General features: G+C 46.1%; 1 protein-coding gene and 1 long non-coding RNA gene across 4 annotated transcripts in view; one reads left to right on the top strand and one right to left on the bottom strand.

Annotated features, from left to right (window-relative positions):
* Positions 1-914: 914 nt before the first annotated feature.
* Positions 915-27513, bottom strand: part of LOC119161311 (beta-1,4-N-acetylgalactosaminyltransferase bre-4-like) — a 29617-nt gene continuing 3018 nt past the window's right edge. For 2 of the 3 annotated variants that reach the window (XM_075889716.1, XM_075889717.1), the window contains exons 4-8: positions 14543-14775; positions 12916-13100; positions 9872-9994; positions 5539-5634; positions 915-1422 (exon numbers count right to left, since the gene is read on the bottom strand). In XM_075889716.1, the coding sequence (XP_075745831.1) occupies positions 1296-1422; positions 5539-5634; positions 9872-9994; positions 12916-13100; positions 14543-14775 (764 nt within the window). In that variant the 3' untranslated portion in view covers positions 915-1295. The remainder of the gene's footprint in view (positions 1423-5538; positions 5635-9871; positions 9995-12915; positions 13101-14542; positions 14776-27513) is intronic. The other variant, XM_075889718.1, reaches the window with a different exon arrangement.
* Positions 8142-27513, top strand: part of LOC142803765 (uncharacterized) — a 34471-nt gene continuing 15099 nt past the window's right edge. The window contains exon 1 of the long non-coding RNA XR_012894275.1: positions 8142-8332. This is a non-coding gene — a long non-coding RNA (uncharacterized LOC142803765). The remainder of the gene's footprint in view (positions 8333-27513) is intronic.

Here is a 27513-nt window from a genome sequence, read left to right as displayed (position 1 = left end):
AGGGTTGCCATGATTTTCCGGCAACGAACATAAATGCATTCTCAATTCCAGTGAGCTTTTTCTTTGGATATGCGACATGCCGACTCCAGGTTAAGTCATGATCTACGATGACACTTAGAAATTTATGACTGTTCCTGTATGCAATTGATTGGTCATGGATGCATATGGGATAGAAGGACGTCGGTTTACGCGTAAACACCACCACTGTGCAATTTTCTGAGGCGATAGTCAAACCTTGCTGGCCAATGTATGCCGATGTCATTAATGCCGCCTTCTGTATTCTTGCGAGCACTTAAGGCTGTGTCACGCAAAACGCCCGAATGCAGATATCAGCGTACAGACATATATTATCCGTCTGTGGCAGCATTTCGGTGAGTCCACCGGAACTAGGCTGGAAAGAGTCGGGATCAACATGCCACCTAGTGGCACCCCATGACTGGTGAAATGGTTATTTGTAGCCTCATGACCTTTTTTTTTTTCAGGCACACTGAATCCCGCATCAAAGAAATAGCTGAAGCCTTTGCAGCAAAAATGGTGATGTGTGTGATAGCGCACCGTCAATTTCATTACTGGATTGCGAGCTGACACATTTGAAAAAAAAAAACAAGATGTTATATATGCCATCTTTTGTCACGTGCATGGGCTGCGCGCGATTATTTCGTTCTTTTTCTCTTCCTTTTACTTTTCCGTTTTGCTAGAATAATGCAATCAGTTGTCAGTCAGAACTCATGTTGTTCAGACCTTTGTGATTTGTCCCTTCGCTGTTCCACTATGAATACCAGCAAACTAGCTCAACTCTCATTTGTGCTGCGGTTCTTTGTAGGCTCATCTTATCTTCATCATCTTCAGGCCTAAGCTGCCTATGCACCATGAAAAAACCAAACCAAACCTACTTCAGTTAGGACAAACATGAATCTTTTTGTGAGGTAGCTTCTTTTATTAGTCATCAAAAGAAGTGACTTTAAAGTTCAGCTGCTTCGAGAGCATTAGGAACGGCCTCATGGGTCATGTTATCATAGGCACCTTTCCCAACTAAGAACAGTACTATCAACAGCAGCTTATTAGCTTTCTGCTGCTGAACAGAGGTCACTAAGTCAATGACGCTATTGATTGAAGACCGACATCGTCGAAAGCCAGCCATAGCGTTAGGATAGATGGTTGTGAAGTTATAGGGGCATCGGAATCAGAAATATGGCAAAACCCTGTGAGGCAACCGCCAGGACGAGCATTGATGAGCGAGCAATGGCGTTAAAAATGAAAAACAAAACGTAGATGACACATAAGGTAACTAATTACTAGTCTCGTAAATCCACCAGTATCCATGTGTAGAGCTTCTTGAATTCCATATTCAAGACCTTGTACTTTACGCTGTTCAAACCATCTGTCAGGTACCGGGCTTTCCATTTTCTGAGGATCCTAATCCTGGAAGATGAAAATAAAGGGAAGTACATTATGTGAGTGGAGAGCATGTGGTGTTTATTTCGGGCTTAATAGTAGTAGTCGTAGTAGTAGTAGTAGTAGTAGCAGTAGCAGTAGCAGTAGCAGTTGTTGTTGTTGTTGTTGTTGTTGTTGTTGTTGTTGTTGTTGTTGTTGTTGTTGTTGTTGTTGTTGTTGTTGTTGTTGTTGTTGTTGTTGTTGTTGTTGTTGTTGTAAGGTAGAGGTTACATCAAAATGAGTAGTATAGCAGTAAATGTGCTATACGTATGGTACAGATGCCCAAGACAGCAGCATAGAATCTGTTTGCACATTATTGTCCTTCTTTCGGTTGACAGTAAAATTTTTACTTGTTTAAATATCTGAAGTATTATTGTATTTCGTCGCAGAACACAGAGTAATTTATCAACCGATGTGCTACACGGGATTCCGCAGCTAAATATAGCTAGAGATTAAAGATATACTAAAGCACTTCATGATTGCAGACTTTTGCATCGTGTAAGTCACGCTATTTTTCTGTTCTGCTTTACTGCTCACTTTGGTTACATTAGTTAGGTAATTACTTAAATTCTTAATTACAATAAGGAGGTTTTAGAGATGTCCGATAAAACAGTTTCGAACCACCCAAGTATTAGTGTATGTGTCTTAATTTCGGGTCCCACGGAAATACAAAAAAAATACCAGGGGACATGCCCACTCGCTACCGTTATTCATCATTCCTAACGTTTCGCGAACGAACGATAGACTTGCATGGTGGTAGTTCACGACAGCGGTAAGTCAGTGCCATGGTTTTTGTGCTGCCACAAACAACAGGTGCATCCTCACGCAGCCACAACCATCACCACTGTCATGTAGCCTTTTAAGCCGCAGCACATGTGACTGAATGCTATCTGGTTCCTTTCTGGCGGAATGTTAGGGAGCACTGCAGTACCAGAGAAGTCCACGCTCGTCGCGCGAGTGGGTATTCACGTTGTATGAACGGACGTTTCGGCAACCGATATACCGACTTCACATGAAAATATATTTTAGCCTAGTCTTGCTGCTTTCGAAGTCAGTTCAACATTCTAGCTAATTAAGAACTGGTGTAGAATCCTAACTATACTGTGACTCACTGTATGCTAAAACTGTGCAGGATGCTGTGAATTGCATTCCTGCAGTGCAGCTTACCTACAATATCTATCACCGGCAAGACATAACCTGATATATACATGTCCCTGATGCAGTACCCAAGCAAAGCAGTTATGAATGATCTGTCCTCAACTCGGCTCTACTTAAACCATCCATCTATTGCCCCACTGTTCCATTGACCAGCAGACAAAAACTTTGGACCAGCAGACAAGAACCAGCAGACAAACGATCAGCAGACAAAACATTTAGACCAGCAGACAAAAACTTTGAATTAGTTTCTATTATTCAGATACGTGATCAAGCTGAAGTCGTTCCTCGCTGAAAGCAGTGTATGGTCACTTGTGACTAGTTCTTCAAAAACCTCTATAATAAAACTTCTCCTAGTTTTTCCGAACCTCCTTACGCTGGTAAAGCGCACCGAGCAAAACTCGCAGCGGGAACGCAGGCACGACAGAAAAGGGCCGTGCGCCGCACGCACTGCACAATCACACAAGCGTTCCTTCTACCAAGCGCAGCAGATGCTCTCGCCACCCGTTCCCTACACTACCGCCTTCATGAAAGCCAGCAGCGAGATCAGTCATTCAGTCGTTTGTGCCCCATTTCTAAAGGAGATTAGCTCATCGCTTTTCTTCGTACATGAAACTGTTTCTCTTTTTTCTCTCTCTTCTCTCTTTCTCTCTGTCATCTTCCTGTTCCCTTCCTTAATCCTCCAGTATAAGGTAGCCAACCGGAAGTCTTCCTGGTTGACCTCCTTGCTTTCTCCCTTTTGGTTTCTTATCGTCTTCCCCTCCATAGAGTTTCTCACAATCATACCTAGAGGTAAATATTTCCCTATCGGAAAAACTGCCGTGGTGGATGCTGGAAAACACGGTGGGCGTAGTGAAAATAATAGTGGGTATGGTGGAAATTATGATGGATATGGTGGGACGTAGTGGAAATTATAGTGGATATGGGGGGACATACTGGGTGGTATGTTGTACAGAACATGGGTAAAGTGGAAACGATGGTGGAAAGTAGAGGCTAGATAGTGGGCAATGATGGGACGCTCTGCCCACTATTGCGATAATGCTGGGAAGCACCAAGCATTATCCAAGCACCAAGTAGCATTCGGCTTTTAGTTAATGCGCACGCTGCGATCACCATTAGCAGCCAATGGCATGTACATTGAGCACTATCTGACAAGTAAGGGTTACTAGGTTATACTCGCGGGGTGTAACCTCCTTAGTTTTAGAAAGGTTTAGCGAGCGTTGAGCCGCAGTGCCATGAATACAGTGAACTAGTATATACCATGAACTCGAGGTGGTTAAAGGTGGGAAGTAGACCCGAAGCGCAAACCATAAGAAAGTGTGCGTGTCCACCTATCGTTTAGTCCTTGGATTGTCCGCAGGATGGCGGTGCTTCTATATGGGCAATATATGACGAAAAGATCCGAGATGGTGGTACTTGGAGTGTTGAATAGATGGACGAACGAACCCACAGACAGATGGATGGATGGACGCATGAAAGGACGCAGGAGCGGATGCATGGACGAACGCAGGGACGGACGCACGAACAGACGCATGCACGGATGGGCACATGGGCGCATGGACGGTCACACAGATGGACGCATGGACGGACGGAAGCAAGAACGAATGGACGGAAGAATTCTTCACCCCGCTCTCCATCATTCACTCCGTGGATATGCTGCCAGTTTTTTTTTTCTTGCAGTTGTGAATTGTAAAAAAAAATCGCTGATGCCATTATCACAATGGCAGTTGTTACAGACAGCTGTCGCTTGTGTTTAATAAATGTGCGAATTTTAGTAGCAGGTGCAGGTCTCGTCTATGTCGAGTACACAACAAACAGAACTGAAGTTTAACCGTAAGTTTGTATGTCAACTAGCTATTCAACGCGCGACATTGCATATGTTGGTATGACGTAGTGTGCTGCAATAAAGAAGAAAAGTTGGTATGGCGTAGTGGCTAGTGTCTCCGAAGGGGAACCCACAGGTTGCACGTTCGATCCTCCGTGGTAGCTTTTTTTTTACGGGACAGGTGTTTTTTTACATCGTTTTTCATACAATTCTTTTTTATTTTTGTGGCAGCTCGTCACGGTGATTCTGACGCCATATCACGCTCAAGCGTTGCCGGCACTGCAGCACCCACCATATCCCACCATGCGCCATGGTGGACGTTTTCCAGCATTCACCTACTACATTAAGCTACTATAATGGTGGGTGGTGGTTTACACCATGCCCACCATTCGTTTTTTTTCAATAGGGTTGGATGCAAGGAAATGACGGTATACGTGAGCTTCGAACTTGACACGGATTTGAATATCTCGAATATGCATCTGGCTTCACGTTAAAATGATTCATTTCTTACTAAAGAGCACGTAATAAGCTATTGTTTTTGGTGATTGCACAGAAACGTGTTGTATTTAACACTGAAAGCTGCTACGTTGATGTACAGTTTTACGAAGAGTAAGAAGTAACCGACGGCGCTTAACTTGGCCGGCAGACGACAAAGCGAGCACTCTTTCCGTCACATTTATGTAGTCTGTTTCTTTCCTTCGCCATTTGGTTGTGCCAACAAGGTGAATGGACTTTTACTTCACAATATAATACGCGTGAATGAGATCCGCTTATAAACGTTTTGTTTTAGAGAAGCTTTATTTACGCAGTCGTATTCGCTTTTCAGCCGAACAACACCAGCCAACATAAGCCTCGCAGGCACATATACCACCACTACGAGCGCTCCAACCTCGACCCTTCAGAAATTCGCCAAGATGGTGGCACCACACTTCCCCCTCGGTGTTTGTGAGAAACTCTATGCTCCCCTCTAATCAAAGGTCGCCTGCTTGGATTTGGTTGCATCGCCATTGAGTGGGTCGACATAATGTTAAACTCTGGCTAAAGTTTGATTTTAAATCCTGTATAATTCACCTGAATATCTGTGCAACAACAATGCTATGACTGAGCATAACATAAATGATCACCTCTGTTTGTTCCTCTTGCTCAGCGCATGGCTCAGAGACTTGTACCTCGCAATATTTGCAGGCCGCCTGAGAATGGTCTCATTGATGTGCTTAAGCCTGTGGTTCATAAAAAAGAAAAAAAAACATATATTTAATAAGCAGAGCGAGAAAACTCACAAGAATAATGATGAAGCGACATTGTCGTCACAAACATTTCACATCTCTGTTCTCGTCCGTATGGCCTGGTACTTAGTTAATCTGAACATGCACTTGGTGACACGCTGATCTTTTCGCAGCACTGAAGCCTCCAATCACAGAAATGGGAGGCGAACTTATTCCTGAACTTAGGCGAATGGCAGCAGCGCTCTCATATGTAGGGCTGCTAGGTTTGGCTAGCTTACGCCAATTAAGAGTGCTTTTTGCAGGCTGGGGGTCACCAAAAAGAAATAGCTGCAGATCCGCATAGTGACAGCTAATTCTGAAACGAAGCTTTATTGTCGAAATGACAAAAGGTATCACTAATCTTTATGAATATAAGGTTCTTTTCAAGCAGCTTGCGAACTTGGCCATGCTCGCGTGTGGTCTATTTTTAAACAACATGAATGCTCTACAAGCTCTGTAAATCGTATTGCGTACAGAATTTTGCACCTGCGCTTCGACTAGAGATGACGGCGAGCCTCGAAAACAACGGTTGGGCACCGTGAAAGCTTAGGGAGCTTCGCTCATAAATATTTTTGATATAGCTGGCTCTCTTTTGGCTACTTTCGTGTTCGCACAATATCAACCCAATTATCACTATCTTGTGACGTCTCGGCCTTGGCGCTCCAGTAACCATCATCGTCGTCGTCATCATCATCATCATCATCATCATTACCATCATCATCATCATCATCATCATCATCAGCGTGACCACGCTCACTGCAGGACAAAGGCCTCTCCTATAGGTTCCACCAGTCAACTCGGTCGTGTGCTTGCTGCTGCCACTTTGTACCCGCACACTTCTTAATTTCATCTGCCCACTTAACTTTGTCTCCCCTTCACTCGCTTGCCTTCTCTTGGAATTCAGTCTGGGATCCTTAATGACAAGCGGGCATCTGGCCTTCGCGCTACGTGCTCTGCCCATGACCATTTCTTCTTGATTTCGGCTATAATGTCCTTAACACCCTCTTGTTCACTGATGCACTCTTCTCTCTTCTTATCCTTTTGGGTAACACCTAACATTTTTCTTTTCATCGCTCGCTGCATTGTCCTCAATTTAAACTGAATCCTCTTTGTAAGCCTCCTGATTTTTGCTTTGTATATAGGTAAGTACTGGTAAGATGCAGTTGTGATATACATTCCTCTTGAGAGATATATAGCCAATCTGCCATTCATGATGCCAGAATTCTCGCCGATTGTGCTCTACCCCATTGCTAGTCTTCTAGTTACTGCAATCTCGTGGTTCGGCTCGATGATTATTCCTGAGTAGACGTACTCTTTTTTAGAATTTCAACTGCACTGCTACTTATTTCGAAGTGCTGTTCTCTTCGGAAGTTATTGTACAATACTTTTATTTTCTTCAGATTAATTTTAAGGCCTACTTTTCTGCTCTTCTTCTGCTATTCAGTTATCATGAATTGAAATTTTCCCCCAGAATTGCTCAGCAATGCAATGAATGCCATGAGCGTTCCAGTATGTGGTGTCAAAGTGTGGTGACATAATCGTGTTTCCAGATCCTAAAGATGAATTTGACGCTAAGCACTTAATGATTCGTGGCGAGAACTTCATCGGAAAACTGTTTCATGTCACCTCATTTTGCAGACCCCCTATTGCTCAAGGCAGCTTAAACTGCAAATGGAGGCGCACAGAAAAAAATCGAAAGCGCTCCACATGTCACACGCTCTGCACTTATCGACCTTGGAAAGCTGGTATCTGATTACATATCTGTGGTATTGCATAAAATGAGGTATGGTGTTCAACTCGGTAATAACTATTCGGGCTTCGTCAATACGCAAAAAACGATTGGAAAAGTGATAGCTTATACTTCAACCTGAGCACCCGACATTTTGAAAGAGCACATGCAGTACTCGTGAGCACACCGTTCTTATTTGTATTGTAAACACGAGGCGGACACTTCTTTCTGGACCTCTCAAGAAAATCCACTCAAGACGTGTGAATAGTCATTTCTGGTACAGCGCAAGTAACTTCGCCATCCTGCACCAAACCGCTGAACAAGTAGGAAACTTGGTAGAAACGCTTTAATCGCAGCAGCTTTAGTTTCGAACGGTTCTTTTTGTACTCAATTACATTTCCTCCATAACGCAGTTGCATTTATTCGCCTAGATAAAAACGGCACGATTATTTTTACATATGCTGCACCACATCAGGCTACTTCACGTGCTTTTGGCTCAAGATGGGTATTTATAAATGCGAAGCAGCTTAAGACGAAGCTCAATTCACTGCGCGCAACTACCCTTACTGCGCACCCGCAACAACTGGCCCAAGCACTGCGATAACCCGCTCAGGCGCTAGTGCGCTTCGGCCTGTGCAAGAGGCTGGATAAGACGCTGTGGCCTCTCCCTCTCACACTCTCAGTAATCACGTGATAGTGCCGGGGAATGAGATTCCGCAGACGCACGATAAACCCGCGTGTTTCCACGTGGCGTGGCCATGAACCCATGCGGTGTGCTCCAACAAGAGTTCGGGACGACTAAGAACAACAAAAAGTACAGGTATGCTCCAGTTGTAAGGACGCATTGACATCGGGCAAGGTGTCCGTGATGGACGGAACTTCGAGTCGATCCGTGCGCTGCTTCGCATGCTACTCGTGGTTACTGTAAGTGGTAGCTGGTGTATTTTAATTTTGACTAGTCTTTCTGTTTTTAAGCTGTTAGCAACTTTTTTAGACCTTAAAATCCTGTGCGAATGGGCGCTTATGGTCTGCTCTTTGGGGTTCTGCCTCTTCACATTACCGAAGAGAATCTCAGGGGCCACGTAGAATAAACCTATGCGCGTGGTGAAGACCTTCGCCGTCTGGTGCCACAAGAATCGCATCTGCTTCCTGTTACGTCTGTACAGCCGATTGCGGCTGCTGACGATTCACTTCACAGCAAGTTCAACAAGTTAACAGGCATAGCTTAGTCGTTATAATGTGAGGCTCGCACTCATACCACAGCTTCAGTGCATTCACGCGCGCACATCGTTGATGTGGTCTTCTAAGACGACATGTCCCTTTCAAGAGAGACCTCTGTTCTTTCGAAGGTGTTATTCAAATAGTTTTCATTAATTATCTTGACATTTACTTGGTCCTTACTGCAGAGTAAACTAGTAAACATCTGGTGCAACTGTTAATGTGAACCAAATTATCGATGTCGCACAGCTCCTATTTTTTAGGAAGCTGTTGTTCGCATATTCGGGGGGGGGGGGGGTGATGATGTTAGTGCGTTTTGAAGAAAATCAAGATTGACACTTGTCGCTCGTGCCGCTAAAAGAGGAGCACAAACCACACTTGTTAGAGGCCCGGAGTACGGGAACACTGAATTAACTTTAACTGAAGTGACTCACCGCGACGAGAGAAGCGCTGCAAATCTTAATGTCTATAGAGCACACCATACATGTCCTTTAGCCTTACCGGCATGCAATGTAATAGTACAATAGTTTCATTTCAACACTTTAAAAGCGTGATATCATTATTGGAAGTAAATTGGAAGTAATAATTGGCTTCGGTAACTAACTATTGTATGGCTAATGATTATGCAAGAAGCCTAACTATCGACTTAAACAAAAGCACTCTAAAAATATTACGTACTTGAAACATTCCACGTCGAAGATTACCCAACGCCTTCTCATAGCGTAACTCCGTGACCACGTTAAAAAACGTATTCAATTGCACTGGAGAGCTAATGCCACCTTGCTCGAGCCAAAAACTTCCGCCTTTTGTTCATCGAATAAAAACGTGGTTGCTTATCGCCCAATAACAAACCGTTAGCACCAGCCTTACGTCGACTCTAATAGCACATCATCTTGACATATGTTTTATACCATTGGTCATTTCGATGTCATGTCAAATGTGTCCCTAACTATGACGTGGCATGACAGCAATAACGCGAGACTATGAGAAATCATTACTCACAAAAAGAGATGTTTTGTTTCTAAGTGTCACTTTAATCAACGCTTTCAACAAAAGTTGCTCATCTGTTTGATTCCCCATTACACTTTGGACAAACTTTCGTTTCTGACACTAAGACATACACAGAACAATCCTGTCGATGTGGCTTTCTATAAATGTCAGTATGCCATACTCATATCCACTTCCACTGGCACATGGTTCCATTTTATTACGACTTTGGACGTGCTCAACTATAAAGACACAGACCTGTATGTTATGTCGTCGTCTTCTCCTCCCCAGCCCCAGTAAACATTCGAGTAGCCGTTGACTCGTAGCATGAGCTCCTTGCTCAAGGCGCTAACTCCCCCGAACATCAAACCGTAAGGTACACTGTAAACATAAATGTGTTTTTGTCTGAGTATCACATCATATAACGTACACTGAGACAAACGCAACGTATTTTCTCTTTTTGACAAAAATAAACGAAAAATTTAACAAAGTTTTTTGAGTCTGCCCACTTGGCCCCGCTGCGGTGGCCTAGTGGCTAAGGTACTCGGCTGCTGACCCACAGCTCGCGGCATCAAATTTCGGCTGCGGTGGTTGCATTTCCGATGGAGACGGAAATGTTGTAGGCCCGTGTGATCACATTTCAGTGCACGTTAAAGAACCCCAGGTGGTCAACATTTCTGAATCTCTCCACTACGGTGTCTCTCAAAATCATATGGTGGTTTTGGGACGTTAAACCCCACATATAACTCAATCAATCAATGAGTCTGCACTCTTCCTAGAGCGGGTAGTAACGGGTAATAACCACAAACATAGGATACCAAAATTTACTTTTTTTGCGACTGCCCATATATTGCGATGGACTGGGAGAGTCAAGCTGAGGGTGTTGAGTCAATCTCTACTAACCAAAGTTTCAGTGCATTGCAGACGTAAATCTACCAGCATGTTCAAAATTTGTAATTTTTTGTGCGAGATTCATTCGAGCAGTACACCACCTATACAGGAATAAATGAGCCTGTTTAAAACGAGATTAGGGTTTTCATAGGGGTGTGGAATTGGAGAGACGCTTCTTTATTGGGTGGGTCAGGTAGAGTGTGCAGCCACACCCTTGCTTCCGATTGAATTTGTTTCGAGGAAAACACAAATACATAAGTCGTACATGAGAACAAAAGTAAAAGCGCCACTGTATGTCGTTGAAACACTATCGCATATTTATGCGTGTTCAAGGCTGCATGTTTCTGTCATTCTTTTTATTTTGTGCGACACCTTGTTCATTAACATAAATACTCAAAACATGACGCACAAGTTATTCGGCTGAGTGCGCCTCTGTGGTGCGTCATGGTGGGCTAATGACTATGGCGCTCGACACCTGTCCCGCAGGACACGGGAGCGAATCTCGAACGTGCCTGCCACATTTTCAAAGGAAGCGAAAGGACTCGAGGCTGGCGTACTTGGATTTAGGAGCACATTAAAGATTTTATGTGGTCGAAATTTCTGGAGCCCTGCACTGCAGCGTGTTTCATAATGCCATGGTTTTGGGACGTAAAAGCCTATCATTTAATTTATAATTTACCTTGATAGCACAGTAGGCAGTCCGTCAGTGTCATAATCTGAAGATCGCGAGTTCCTCGCCTGAGTGTGCATTTCACCACTGAAGTTGGGAAGGGGGAGGAGAGGGTTGATTTTAAGGAAAGGCAACAACCCCTTCCCAAAAATTTTCACCATAGTCGGAGCACAACGCGTGTTGTGCGCTTGAATTTGCAGTTCCCCAATAAACAGGTTGAAAACAAGTTCTCTGCTGCAGTTGCGTGAGAGCTGCGCAGCTCTATATTTCAAGGATTGTGAGTTCGAGGGCTAAGCTTGAACACTGCACTAAAGGAGCAAAATTACTTGGGCCTAAACTGTGCCCCTACGGGTGTGTTTACCTATACAGGTCCTGTTCACTTAAGTGCTTGATGCGTGGGATCCACAATAAAGGCGCATTAAAAACGCATATGCGAGCAAGTTTCTATTGTTCCTACTGAGAAGCCTCTGCTCTCCGCCTATTGTTTGACGTTGAAGAAACACTATGAAACGCTTATTTTAAATTTAATCCTTTTAGAAGCAATAAAATATCCAAGCACTGGCTTAGTGCATCGTAAAGCATTCTTGAATTCATGACTTTTTTTTCTCGTGGTTTTGTGACGTTAAACCCCATATGTTAAACCCATATATGAATCATCAATCAATGTCTTTCTCTTCAGCCACACTTCATAATATAAACGACAAATGGCATCTAAAAAGACACGGAATGAAACGTCTAGAGAAACTTTGAAAGGTGTGGCGCCGTCATTGACGGCTCTAAAAAAAAGAGAGAGGGACCACGTAAGCAAAGTGAAGCGTCATTCTTTGAAGAAAATGCCAGGCCTGCGCGCAAGGCGCAGCACAGTCACAGCGAAAGCTAGAAGAGCAGTCTTTCAGAGCCATTTCTTAACACTCAATGGGTAACTGCTGCAAGCACACGTGCTTGATGTTCGCTACGGCATTAATATTAAAAATTAGAGTAGTAAATCGGCATTCGCTATGCTATTTTTCGTCATTCTTCTACGAAGCGTGGTATCCGCTAAACTATTGTGAGGAATGTTGTACCAATTGTTCATGCAGTGGCTGACGACGATGATGAATTAGCCTTGCGTGCGTATGAGCCACAGTTAATAACTGAACAAAAACAAGCTTTTGTAATAGGTTCGAGCATTGAACTACCCACTCGTTACGCTATTTGCATTGTGCGACGACTGCTGGTTCTTTCGCTATTTTAAGACGCTTTATAGGTCGGATTAACGTGAGGGCTTTCCCGACATCAAGCCTTCCTAAGGCAAGTTTGACAACAAGTTACAAGCACCGGCGTGGCTCAGTATCAACGCAGAAAAAAAAAACCAGCGTGGCTGAGTGGTAGAATATTGGGCTGGCACCCAGCATACCTGGGTTCAAGCCCCACTGTGTCAATGGTTTTTTGTAATTTTGCGCGATGTGATTACAGACACGGGTGGCGGATACGGCGGACAGCTACGACACTGCGTAAGACCAGAGTTGTGATCTTATAACAGCTTTCGCTGTGAAAGAAACTATACCTCCAACGCTGTGTTCCTTGTTGGAAAGAAGCAAACGAGATAAAAAAAATTCGCTCTTGACAGCGTATGAGTCACTGGTGACTAATTTCTTATTTTCTATTTAAGTTCATTTTTGTGGCTTCTTTCCACATAGAAAGCATGCCTTGCGACGAGTACAGTTCACAACCATTCTAGGAAAAGCAAAGGCCGTGTCACCCTGTTCTGTTGTCAATCCACACAGACATGTGCCGCGGCTGCTGAGGGCATGTGTAGACATTGCGATCGTCGACTGGCACCAGGTCGACATCGTGAAACACGAAGCATCGGTAGTCGTACAGTGCAGTTGACTGGAGGAATCCAACGTTTAGCAGCTTGGCTCGGTTAAAGTCCTTAGTGTCACCCTAGAATTGAAACGACGCGTATGATGCTTACTCAGCGTGTGGTCTATTTCACGCTGTCATGGAAGAAGTGAAGACACTTGTTGCGCGTACTCTTGGTTATGAGGCTAGAAATTTTGCTTACTAATTTAGTGCAGAGACAATGTCTGACAGAATATCGTCATAATATGCAAATGTCCAAGAAAAAATAACAGTACTGTTTTGAGAGCATGCTCGATTGTGCGTTCGGTTCCTAAATATATTCTATATATTATACCTCGCCGACATTTGCAGATATCTGCTTCCCTCGAGGTGGTTACACGTGAGAAGTGATTTTGAAAGAGATGAATAGAAGAGAACAGTGAGCCCCGCATCTGTCTGCACCAATGTGTGACGCTTCAGCAGTACCTCACGAGGGAGTGAAATAAGGAGGGACTAAAAAGGTTTGAGTGAGAAGTAAAGAGTGAGAAAAGAAAAAGATTAGGACACGGTCGAGGGAGTCCGAGGACTGGGCACCGATCGGCTCCAGCTACACGGCGTCGGAAGTTCTCGAACGACAGGCCGATTGGTGAGAGCTACGCTGGCGTCGCAGTTGCGGACCACGCAACTATTCAGCACAAATCCACGACACTAGTCTTCGGTTGTTACAGTGTTCTCGACAGGTCGTCGTAATTCCGTTTTCACTATAGCGTTTAGGTCATTTCGGTGATTCTGTCGTGTTATCGTGTTCAACACCGTTGTTTTTAGAGTTAAAGCTTTGCTGCTGTACGTCGAACAAGTTCACTCATTCTGTTGCAACGTAGAATGAGCCGCTGTAGCACAAGTGTAACGGCCATGACTTTAGGTCACGTGATCCGCTGTGAGCAGGCGTTGGAGCTGCACTCGATCGGAGCCTTACCACTTCGGTGCCACATTACCAAGCGAAAGTTCTCCGATTGCTTCCCCAGCGCTTAGTCGCCAAGTCTGGCCATACTTAGCACACCGGCTGGCGTTTTTTCGCGTGCTATTCAACTTGAGCGATACGTTTATTCCATTCATCAAGCGTATAGCTAGAATGGCGAATTGCTAAACAATAAACAAAGGCAATGTTGTCTGCTCAAACACAGGAGCAAAGTGAGGCCAGCTTGGTACATTAGGGCCAAATTTACCAACGGCAAAACGTGCCAAAATAAAAGCTGCTGCAGCCACCACCGTCGTTCGGCAACACGAAAAACAAGAAGCCTAGCGGCACACTTTCTGTATAATAAGTGACGTACTGAAATGGTACTGTTTAAACCCTGACTGCATCAATCAATTATATAATGAAAAGAAAATTAAAGCAACATAATCATTGGATACTTCGCGAATAATACATAGAAGAGCATGATAATATGAACTAAATTGTGTTCCATGGAACACTTTTTTTTTCAAAAGTCAGACTGCGACTTGAACACCCCGATCATGCTGCAGGATGGAGATCAGCTTACCTGCTCGATGACGAAGACACTGTAGTCAATTTGTTGCCTCGCCAGCACTCGGTGAATGTTGTATATAAATACTTTGAGATTGTCTTCCCGGTTTCGGTATGGTATAAGGATAGCCACCCTGTGTCGGGATGTACATTCCTTTGGCCGGAAGTGGCCACCCGGCATTAAATAAGGAAACTCTGCTTCCACCGCGTCTAACGATGACACGTTAAGCTTTGGTTCTATGTAGCCAACTGAAATATTCAATGTGAAGCGAGCATGTCACAAAGTAAAAGTTTTAAAGAAATACAGCACGTGTGAAGTTATTTGCATGAGGATGACAAAAGAAGCACAAGAACTAAAACGCAGGTAAGTCTAGTTAAGAGAAAGACGTCAGGAAGGATCGGCTGTAATGATACTTCTGCGGTCACACTACTTCACGAAAAGAGGACGTGAGATACAATATTCACTAAAATATCAGCCACGTGATGCTCACTTATCACTTGGTATACTATAGCCTTCCTCAAGTGCCCATAAGATGTCCATAGCCCCGCACATTGATATGTGTGATTTAACTTCCCAAAACCACCATATGATTATGAGAGACGCCGAAGTGGAGGGCTCCGGAAGGTCTGACCCCCTGGGGTTCTTTAACCTGCACTCAAATCTGAGCACACGGGTCTACACCATTTCCGCCTCCATCGTAAATGCAGCCGCCACTGCAGGGATTCGATCCCGCGACCTGCGGGTCTGCTGTCGTGTACCTTGGCTACTGGACCATGGCGGCGGGGCGACCCCCGCACAATCAGGGACACAAGCAACAACCGCTTTCACATGGTTTTGCTTAGACCATGGTTTACTTATGCGAACATTGCGAATAAAGTAGATTTGGTTTACGCAATCTTTTCGGCAAACTCTATACACAGCAGTGGTGCTGTGAGAACGCGTGTTTTTTTATGTACAGATAACGTGCCACATCTTAAATATCCAGTTGCGTAGCAAGTGCAATGCTACCCTTTTTTTTACCAACGTGCAGCATGTTGCTGGCCTACAGTAGCATAACACACAGGACGTTGGCGAGTTGGACCATACATTTCACTTTAAGCAGTTGATGTAATGCAGATGCATTATTACTTACACGTTTACGACACGCTTAGCCTTACCTATCGAGGCCCTGCGGCATATATGGATAACAAGATGCACCTATTTCTAAAGAAGTGCCCGTTCAAATTGCCCCAATGTATCCTCTAGATGTCCCTTGGTTCTAGCTAGTCACTGTTGTTGACCTGGATATGGCAGTGCATATAGCCATATATTTCTGCAGTACTCAGAGCAATATGGTGATGTAGAAGTACGTTACGATAGTCAAGTGAGTCAAGTGGTTGCACAGAGCACTGTGGTAAGTTTCGGTTTGTTGCTTCCTAAACCATGGTTGCAGCAAAGGCAAGGCGAGGTTTTGGAGTTCAGCCTCCGTGGTTACCCAGTACCCCCACGGTCCACCACGCCAGATAAGACATCGCTAGAGGATTAGGCTCGAGGAGTTGACACACAAATGGCCCTAAGCTAAATGTTGTAGCGGATGACATTAGTTACACGCAGGGTAGAGACACACTTGAACGATAGCCGGGACCATGTCACTCTGTGCATCGTGTTCTCTGCACGTACAGCTACTTCAACTTTACGTAGGTGGCAGGTCTAATCACGCGTTATCTATGGTGCTGTGGTCGAACCTCAGGGGCGGCGTTTGAGGTGAGTTCTCATTCGCGGCCATCAGTCCAAGGCCCAAATTTCATCACACACACACACACACACACACACACACACACACACACACACACACGCACGCACACGCACACGCACACACGCACACGCACACGCACACACGCACACACGCACACACGCACACGCGCACGCACGCACACGCACGCACGCACACGCACACACCGTAAAATTTGGCACTGCCATCTCTTATTCCTTTCCTCACTGGTACAAGGTCGGTGACTTGATTGACTGGCCGGTTTGCTCGGTGCCTCTTGCCGAAATTCTTTTTCATTCGTTTACGGTGTCTGTCCTCCTGGGATTTTAGGGGCGAAGCTCCATATGACGTGGCTTGTGCGTTCCGCGTAGTACGTAACCACTAGTGGCACATACCCGAAACAGCGGTCCTTACGATTTTGACCTCCAAGGTGGTTCTGGTGAGAGATTTCTTCTGTGCGTTGTTGAACAATAAAAGATCGTGCTAAATGCACATGTTAATGGCTGCTAAGGGGGAATGAGAGACAGGAGCATTCGGCCTTTAGGTAACGCGCACGCTGCGATCCCCATTAGCAGCTATTGGCATGCACATTGAGCATGATCTGACAAGAAAGGGTTGCTACATTATACTCGATGGGTGTAACCTCCTTGGTTTTAGAAAGGTTTAGCGAGCGTTGGGCTGCATAGGCATGAATACAGTGAACTAGTATATACCATGAACTCGAGGTGGTTAAAGGTGGGAAGTAAACCCGAAGCGCAATTCGTAAGAAAGTGTGCATGTGCCACCTCCCGTTTAGTCCTTGAAATGCCCGCTGGATGGCGGTGCTTCTATATGGAAAATATATGATGAAAAGATGCGAGATGGTGGTACTTAGAGTGCTGAATAGATGGACGAATGGACACACAGACAGATGCATGGATGGACGCATGAACGGACGCAGCTGCGGATGCATGGACGAACGCAGGAACGAACGCACGAACAGACGCACGCATGGACGGGTGGATGGACGCATGGACGGTTACACAGACGTACGCAGGAATGGACGGAAGCAAGAACAAATGGACGGACGAATGCTTCGCCCCACTCCCTATCATTCACTCCATGAATATGCTGCCATTTTTTTCTTGCTTCTCCTCGACAATCTTGATGTTTTCCCAAGTGTACCAACTCACGGTCTGCCTGCAGGATAGGCGTTTCCCCTCAATAAGCGTACTGTGGACTGCATCCCAAGCCGCTTGTATAGGATCGTTTATGATGCTTCACGGTGGCTTCCAAAGAACATTTTCATCCACCAGGAAAACTATCGTACAACTTGATGTACTGTTTCACGTCCCGCATGGCACGTTCTGCCAGCCCATTCGCAGCGGGATGGTATGGAGCACAGAACTTGATTGATATATTGTGATCCCGAGCCCATCTTGCTAGCTTTCCTCTCTTGAATGCTAGGCCGTTACCGCATACGATTGACCACGTAGTCTTCAACATGTCTCTTTCGAGGAGGGTTATGACGCTATTTGCATCTTCTTTTCTTGCTCGTGCCGCGACCGTCCTCGTGCATTTATCAATGGCCAGAAGAAAAGCTTGTGTTTTCTTTACTCCTTCCCAAGTTAGTTCAACGAAATCGAAATGAAATACTTCGAAAGGCACGTTCGAATGGCAAGGTAGTATCATAGCATCCGTAGGCTGTTTATACCTGAATTTGTGTGCCTGCACACATGCAGGGACGAATGTACTGAGTGACGTCTTTTTTCATGTGAGGTCATGTAAATCTCTTGACCAATTTGTTGTAGGTGCGCCAAAATCCGTCCTGTCCTCCAAATTCTGGGCTAACGTGGTACAAATAAAGTACTCTGGAAACAAGTGTTGGTGCGACTAGATACCAATCTTCAGTAAAAACCAGTTGTTTGGAGCGATCCCACCGCTTCACCTCACTGATTTCTTCAAATTATTTTCTGTTGCTTCGTACCATCAACATTCGCAGAGCATCTGCATATGTCTCGTTCCTTGCTACGGCCTCGACTAGAACCACATCGTCCCAGTAGACAATGATCTTTAAATTCTTTATATCTGGTCTTGATAGCAAAAAGTCATACGTCACCCTCTCGACCACCAACACTTCGCTCTGTATTTTCTGACCCCGGAACTCAATGATTACGAAGGCCCACTGATCATGTAACGTTACTTTTCTATCATAGCCTCGTACTCTTAGGACTCTTCCACTACGCACATGACTTGCATCCACCATCTTAGCATTTATAATGAACACAGATGCACCGTTCTCTACGAGAGCCAAGATCGGCTTGTTTCTTACTTTGACGGGAATGTGAAGTAGGCTAGGGCAACTCAGTCTCCTTTGGAGTTATCGAGTGAGAATGACCACCCTCAATTATTAGTTTTTTTTTCTATAGAATCCTTCTCAGCTTCAGTGTCAATATTAGTCACTCGACCTCTTGGAGCACGCCCGATCAAGCTATCTGTGCTACTTGCGAGGTGGCTCGGTTCTCGCTGATCGCGGCTTCACCAGCCCGCTTTACTTCGATTAAAACAGCTGCTTGAATTAGCGGTTATGCTTGTTTCCGAAGTTGATGGTATGTTATGAAGACCCTTTAGGAGATCATCTAGAGTTTTTGGTGACCATATTTGCACCTTCTTCAAGGCTTCATTGTGTAATCTATGCATTATTAAGGGTACTATGGCCGTAGATGGAAGCAAAGGCTCAGCTAGCTTTAAAAGACGGCGTTTCACGAGGTACTCGAAAAGGTAGCTTTGCTTGGACTTGAAATTAAGTGCTATACTCCATCTATGTACTGGCTTGCTTCCGAATGCGGTCGAACGTTTCTTCTTCCACTGACTTCAAGAGTCACCACTGTCTTCCTGGATGCATAGTTCATACCACTTGAGCACAACACCTCTCAAGTAAGCACACATGCTAGTGATTTTATCCTCATCAGAAAGCACCAGTTTTATTTTCTGTGGCATATTCGTAGAGCTCAAGCCAACTTTCTGGACTTGAAGACATACCTTAGAAGGCATTAGGCTTTACGAATTTAGGCACCAGTTTTTCAGCATTAAGAGAGCTTATAAGGAATGTCATTATTTGGTTCTGTTGCACAATCTTTTCATGTTGCAGCTGCAAAGCTTTCAAAACGAGGCTCACCTCTTCCGTCGAAGACTTTGATCCTGAGCCTCATCGATGCGCTGTTTCAAGAACTAGGTTCTACAAAGGTCGCCACACGCAAGTTCACTTTTACAGCACCTTTTCATTGCAGTTCAGTAGTGTCCATGGCTGCGTTTCCCACAACCACGTTCATGAGACCTTCTGAGCAGAGCTGACGAGGTAGGTCCACCACTTCTTCATCTTGAACTTGGTACTTCGAAATGATGCTCTTGTCCGCGGAGGTCTCGTGAAGGAAGAACGTCACCCACATGTTGGCTTCGATGGCCGGCTGCGCCAAAATAATGTAGTGTTCCTATTTGAAAGAACGGAACAGCATTATAGCTTCAGTATAGAACGGGCGTCCATCTTAATCTCCTTTATTCCTCGCTTCATACTTCTCTTCCTTCGTGCCCCGGCTTTCGTGCTTCGTCGTCTCCTGTCCCAAGACTCATACCGCTTCAACACACGCACACGCACACGCACACGCACACACACACACACACACACACACACACACACACGCACACACACATTGTAGCGTTCGGCACATATTGTTCGACAGGCCACTCATAATATCGACTTCTCTCAGTTTCGGTAATCAGACCTACAGAAGACAGGTAATCAGGCCCACAGGAATAATTTTGAACTTATTGACACCTCTTTCACTTTGTTATGCTTTCCAAACTTTTTAATCCTGGTACAGGAAGATTCCCGGATTTCTCAGAGTCCCTACCTTCTAAGGCCGATTTTTCTGTTATTGCTTCAAAGCTGAAGCTGTTGTCGTCAAGGTTAGCCCGTGTGAGCATTTCTCTGTTACCTTCTGTGCATTTCCCTATTACTTGATTGATAGTATGAATGTGGTCGATTGTTGAGTAGCCTCTTTGAAATCCTGCTTGTTCCTTTGGTTGATTGAATTCTAATGTTTTCTTTACTCTGTTAGCAATTACTTTTGTAAATTGCTTGTATACTACTTAGAGCAAGCTGATCGCCCTGTAATTATTCAAGTCCTTGTCATCTCCTTTTTTATGTATTAGGATACCTGCATACGACCTAATAAGGGCTGGTGGTACATGGGTGGCGTGCTCTGTGCAGAAGCAATCACTGGGTAGTCGCGATTGCTAAAAAAAAATGTCATGCATGTACGCACCTAAACTTCCACGTGTGTTTTGCGATGTTCGTAGTCAGCACGACCTATCTCCATTCTTCTCTCGCAGCAGAGCGTATATGAAACGACATTGCGATCCGGGTTTAGCAAAATGATAAAGAAAAAAAAACATCACTTAAACTGCGGCTTACATAAGCCGGTTTTCTGAGAGCGAAGGGTTAGGTTGAGAATGCGAGCACTTACTCCATCCCAGGAATACAGCGACATCTAACACCTCTTTTTTTCAGTGTGACTACGTTTCAAGACACTGTGTTTTGCCAATTTGTATAGTTGGACAATGTATTATTGCACTTTATATATACTGCAACGAGCAAGGTTGCGTAAAAACACAGGTTATTATTCGAGAAACGTTAGCCGCAACAAGCTGGTACAGGCAGGAACCCGGCAAGCACGAGCCACACATGGACGTCAACGTCTTCTTTCACGCTGGCAGCACAGAGCTGACGCCACTATGCTTCGGTACAATTACTCCCCGCGCAGAAAGAAGCCAACCTGGCGTCCTAGGGAAAGGACACAAGGGGGTCATAGCACGGTTCGAGGCGTGATACGTGTACTGTTTCACGCTCACGGCAGCGTTGGTCCGAAGGTAGATCAATGGGCTCAACTTCATAGTTGACAGGAGATGTTTGTCGCACCACACGGTAGGTGCCATGGTATTTCGACGAAAGCTTCGGGGAAAGACCAGGAGGGGTAGACGGAACCCAGAGCCAAACCAGCATTCCAGGGTTATAGTGTACACTAGACGCAGAGGAATCGTGGTCTGTTTTCTGGCGCCATTGGTCTTGTGCGGTAAATGAGCGAGAGAGTTGACGACACTCTTCGTCATAAGCAGCTGCTTCGGAAACAGGCATCGCTTCGGAAACATCAGGCCTGTAAGGGAGAATGGTGTTCATGGAGCATGATGGCTCACGTCCATACAGGAGGAAGAAAGGAGAAAAGCCAGTGGTTGTTTGTGGCGCAGAGTTGTACGCGTACGTGACAAAAGGGAGCACTTGGTCACAATTAGTGTGGTCGTCAGAGGCGTACATGGCAAGCATATCTCCAAGGATACGGTTAAAGCGTTCCGTCATGCCATTGGTTTGAGGATGGTATGCCGAGGTTTTCCGATGGACAGTGCGACATGCCTTGAGCAGCTCGTCGACGGCGTTCGAGAGAAACACGCGTCCACGGTCACTCAGTAATTCACGAGGTGCACCGTGTCGCAAAATGAGATGGTGAAGAAGAAGGGACGAAACGTCTTTCGCAGTGGTAGCAGGCAGCGCAGATGTTTCAGCGTAGCGTGTCAAATGATCGACGGCGACGATAATCCACCGGTTGCCTCGAAGAGATTTGGATAGAGGACCATAAATATCAATTCCGACGTGGTCGAATGGTCTTGCTGGGCAGGTTAAGGGTTGCAAAGGGCCAGCAGTGCTGTGAGAAGGCGTCTTGCGTCGTTGACACGTGATGCATGACCGAACGTACTGGCGAACGTGCCGATACAAGTCGCGCCAGTAGTATCTTGGACGAAGGCGAGAGTAAGCCTTAAATACTCCAGCATGACCACACTGGGGGTCATCGTGAAAGGCAGCGCAGATGTCCGAACGCAAATGATGAGGGACGACAAGGAGCAACCTATGGCCGTCCATCACGTATTTGCGGCGATACAACAAGCCTTCACGGACAGCAAAGTGTCTCGCTTGACGAGAGAGGGAGCATGAAGTCGTTTCTGACGAACTGTGAGAGAGGACGTCGAACAAAAAATTGATCCAAGGATTCTTGCGCTGTTCGGATGGCATGTCAGTGATGCTCAACGATGACGAATTGCAAATGGCAGTTGATAAGCAGGCAAGGTCCGGAGGCAGTGGAGAACGGGATAGTGCATCGGCGTCTGAATGTCTGCGTCCTGAGCGATAAAAAACAAGGATATCGTATTCCTGAAGGCGTAAAGCCCAACGAGCGAGGCGGCCAGTAGGATCTTTCATGGACGCTAACCAGCATAAGGCATGGTGATCTGTGCCCCGCCGCGGTGGTCAATGGGCTAAGGTACTCGGCTGCTGATCCGCAGGGCGCGGGTTCGAATCCCGGCTGCGGCGGCTGCATTTCCGATGGAGGCGGAATTGTTGTAGGCCCGTGCGCTCAGATTTGGGTGCACGTTAAAGAACCCCAGGTGGTCTAAATTTCCGGAGCCCTCCACTACGGCGTCTCTCATAATCATATAGTGGTTTTGGGACGTTAAACCCCACATATCAATCATGGTGATCTGTGACAACATCAAACTGGCGTCCGTAAAGGTAAGTGCAAAACTTTCCTGTAGCCCAAATGATAGCTAAGCACTCCTTTTCCGTGACGGAATAGCTGGACTCTGCCTTCGTTAAGGTACGGCTGGCATAGGCGACAACGTACTCGTTGCAGCCGTCCTTGCGTTGAGCGAGAATGGCTCCGAGGCCGACACCGCTTGCATCCGTGTGAATTTCAGTGGGTGCGTTGGGATCGAAGTGGCGGAGAACTGGCGGAGACGTGAGTAGCCGGCGCAGCGCCGTGAATGCGTCACCGCAGTGGGAATTCCAGCCAGAGAGGTCCGCGCTACGGGAGAGAAGCTGAGTCAGAGGGGCAATTATAGAGGCAAAATTGCGAATGAAACGCCGAAAATAGGCACACAAGCCTGCGAAAACTACGAAGCTCCTTTAGGGTAGTAGGCTTGGGGTACTCGGCAACGGCACGCAGTTTGGCAGGGTCTGGCAATATTCCTTCTTTTGAAACGACGTGGCTTAGAATGGTGAGTTTGCGGGCGCCAAAACGACATTTCTTGAAGTTTAGTTGCAACCTGGCTGCCATAAGGCACTGGAGAACTTGTTCCAGACGGGAAAGATGAGTTTCAAAATTCGCCGAGAATACAACTATGTCGTCTAAATAGCAAAGACAGATGTGCCATTTAAATCCCCTAAGGACACTGTTCATCATTCTTTCAAAAGTCGCAGGTGCATTGCAAAGACCGAAGGGCACAACATTAAATTCATATAAGCCGTCAGGGGTCACAAACGCCGTTTTTGGACGGTCTGGTTCAGCCATTGGCACTTGCCAATATCCAGAGCGCAGATCCAGTGAAGAGAAAAACTCCGCTCCTTGAAGGCAATTCAAGGCGTCATCAATGCGTGGCAGGGGATAAACATCCTTGCGTGTGATGTTGTTTTGTCGACGATAATCCTCGCAAAACCTGATGGAGCCATCCTTTTTTCCCACGAGGACCACTGGCGAAGCCCAAGGACTGTGTGAGTGCTGAATAACACAACGTTGCAGCATCTCGTCGACGTGTTGAGTTATGACGTCACGCTCAGCCTGCGAGACGCGGTAGGGGCGCTGACGAAGGGGAGTATGATGACCGGTGTCGATATGGTGAGCGACAACTGACGTGCGTCCCAAGGGAGGTTGTCCGTGGTCGAAGGAGGCGCGGAAACGGTGTAGTTTAATGAGCTGATTGCGCTGGTCTTGCGTAAAGCCGGTGTCTACACTGCGCAACAGAACGTCTTTGTCAGGTAGTGAGAGTGAGGTGGCCGCTGTGACAGCATCCACGGACATCGGTGTCGTATCAGAACGGGCATCGAAAGGAAAGATGTCATCATAAGTGTCAAGACTCCTAATACATTCGCCATGCAATATGGTAGCGGGACAAGGGAACGGATTGCACACGTACACGGCACTGGAGCTATCGGCAAGTGTTATGACGGCAAACGGGACGACAAGGTTCCGGCGACGAGCACATTCTTGTGCCGGCATAAAGAGGGCATTCGAATCGGAAACGGAGTTGCACAAAAGAGATACCGCGGCGACCGAAAAAGCAGAAATGACGACGTCAGTGGCGACGATCACCTTTTTGGGTGAGCGAGGGAGATCTATGAATGTCGTGCTGATAGGGAACAAAACGAGTTGAGCACGAGCGCAGTCGACAACCGCATGATTAGAGGAAAGAAAGTTCCATCCCAGGATGATTTCATGAGACGCATGCGGAAGGACGATGAATTCAACGATGTAAAGCACTCCTTGAATCACAACACGAGCAGTGCATGTGGCGAAAGGTTGGACGTGTTGCGAACTCGCTGTGCGTAAAGAAATTTCAACCAGTGGAGTCGTCACTTTGTTCAGTTTGCGGCATAACACTTCACTGATTATACAAATAGCGGCACCTGTGTCGACAAGCGCAGTTGTGGCGAAACTGTCCACAAACACGGCGCTCTCGTTAGGGGGCAAAAGATGAGGCCTTGGAAATTTCGTCGGTGGCGCAGCTCTTGCCTCAGGAACTGCGACTGTTAGTTTCCTCCTGGGCGTGGTTGGAACGGCGAAGCATGGGGGAAGGAGACCGAAGACGGGATGAAGGAGATCGACGTCGGCTGAAGTCCGGTCGACGTGAGCGGGGGTCATGTGAATGAGGTGTCACATGCGATTCTGATTGCCGAGGTATATTGCCGGAATGCTGAACATCCTTAAAATAGAATACACGGCGACGACAGTAGCGCGCGACATGTCTTGGAATACCACAGTTGTAGCAGACGGGCCGGTTATCCGGAGTACGCCAAGGGTTTACAGGTGCTCGAGGTGGTGTAAAGGGCCGATTTACCGAAAAAACCGAAACTGGTGACCTGTAGTAGTTGGTGGCGGGACTGTATGAAGGGGGTGGCGGTTGGACAGGAGGTCGGCGGACGGCTTCCGCATAAGTCAGCGGTGCAGCCACTGATATTGGGGATGTGGGCGAAGGGAGAGCCTCGGCAACTTGCGTCTGAATAGCACGGCGAAGTGAGTGGTCCAGTGTTGTGGGGGTCTCGTTGATGGTGGCGACAAGAGAGAGCTGTCGAGCAACTTCCTCCCGGATGTAATGTGGAATTTGAGGCATTAACACGCTGTAGTCGGGGCCACTGCTTTTGCACTCCAAAGCCGAAATATCAGCTGTTTGCGTATTAGCGCAACGTGTAGAAATTCGTTGCTTGCGCAGCTCATCGAAACTTTGACATAGATGAATCACGTCCGTGACGGTCTGTGGGTCTTTGGCCACAAGCATATGAAAAGCGTCGTCATCAATGCCTTTCAATATATTCTTTATTCTGTCATCCTCCGTCATCCTCGCATCAACCCGCCTACAAAGGCTGGTCACATCCTCAATGTAGCTCGTGAAGCTCTCACCATTTCGCTGAAATCGTCCCCGCAGGCCCAGTTCAGCACGAAGCTTACGCTTGGCTGGACGACCGAAAAACGAGGTGACGGCCTCTTTTAAAACCAACCAGGTGGGGATGTCAGCTTGGTGGTTGGTGAACCATAGGTTGGCGAAATCTGTCAAGTAGAAGATGACGTGAGTCAGCTTCGCAGGGTCATCCCACTTGTTAATCGCGCTGGCATACTCGTACTCTGCCAGCCAGTCCTCGACATCTTGATCTTCAGTGCCGTTGTATACTGGTGGGTCATGCAGACGAAGTGCACCAGAACACATGACAGGTGGCAGCGTGGAAGAGCCTTGTGGGGGATCGACGCGCTTGGTCATCGCGGACTGAGTAGCTTACGGCTGCGGAGCTCCAGGACGTTACCCAGCACGTTTTCACCAAATGCAACAAGCAAGGTTGCGTAAAAACACAGGTTATTATTCGAGAAACGTTAGCCGCAACAAGCTGGTACAGGCAGGAACCCGGCCAGCACGAGCCACACATGGACGTCAACGTCTTCTTTCACGCTGGCATAGAGCTGGCGCCACAATGCTTCGGTACAATATATATATATATATATATATATATATATATATATATATATGTTAACCGCTCTTTTTTGTAATGCCCTCGGTATCTGAAAGTATATGTAGTAATTAAATAAATGAATAAAATAGTGCAACCAAAGTAGTACAAATGTGTACACTCAAGAATGCAGTCGTGAGTATGGCAATTTTTACGACAACAGGAAACCTGATATGCTCAAGTGGTGACCGTGCACTGGATTAGGAAAATCCTAGCATCTGTTCCTGAAATTTTCAAAATGATCATATAACGCATATATATCTATATTTAGGCTCATTTTGAAATAAAAAGAGGCATAAGGGTGTGTTTGCGTGTCTCCTACTTGCCTTTTTTTTTAGCATGTTCGAGCTCGCCCCGCCACGGTGGTCTAGTGGCTAAGGTACTCGGCTGCTGACCCGCAGGTCGCGGGTTCGAATCCCGGCTGTGGCGGCTGCATTTTCGATGGAAGCGGAAATGTTGTAGGCCCGTGTACTCAGATTTGGGTGCACGTTAAAGAACCCCAGGTGGTCGAAATTTCCGGAGCCCTCCACTACGGCGTCTCTCATAATCCTATGGTGGTTTTGGGACGTTAAACCCCACATATCAAAATCAATCAGCATGTTCGAACTCTTACTAAGTTATTCATGAATCAGAATTAACATGCGCACAAAGGGAAAGAATAACTCGTACTTCAGCTATCGGCGCAGGTCCGATAGGGCTGTGTAACACATCATCATCTGTTAATTGATTTGTGGGCTTTAACGTCCCCAAACCACTATGTGATTATGAGAGACGCCGTAGTGGAGGGCTCCGGAAATGTTGACCACCTGGGGTTCTTTAACGTGCACCCAAATCTGAGTACACGGGCCTACAACATTTCCGCCTCCATCGGAAATGACATCATCATCTGTTCAGCGCATGTTCTCTCATAGGTAAATTGTGTGATCCATGATTTGTGAATCATCATAAACGCAATGCGTTTACACCGTAATTCAAGCTCGGATATTCGCGCCTGCTTATGACAATTAGAGGACAGTAGAATTGAACGCGTCGGTACAACATGACTATCAACGCAAATCAGCGCAGCCTTCACGGGTGTACAGAACAAAGGACACGAAGCGCTCATCAGCGCTCTGTCTTCTCTCTGCTGTCCTCTTCTATCGGTTGTGCTGTTTGTTACGC

Source organism: Rhipicephalus microplus, chromosome 3 (genome assembly GCF_043290135.1).
Source record: "Rhipicephalus microplus isolate Deutch F79 chromosome 3, USDA_Rmic, whole genome shotgun sequence".
Classification (NCBI taxonomy): Eukaryota; Metazoa; Arthropoda; class Arachnida; order Ixodida; family Ixodidae; genus Rhipicephalus; species Rhipicephalus microplus.
This window is presented reverse-complemented; position numbering and strand designations above follow the sequence as displayed.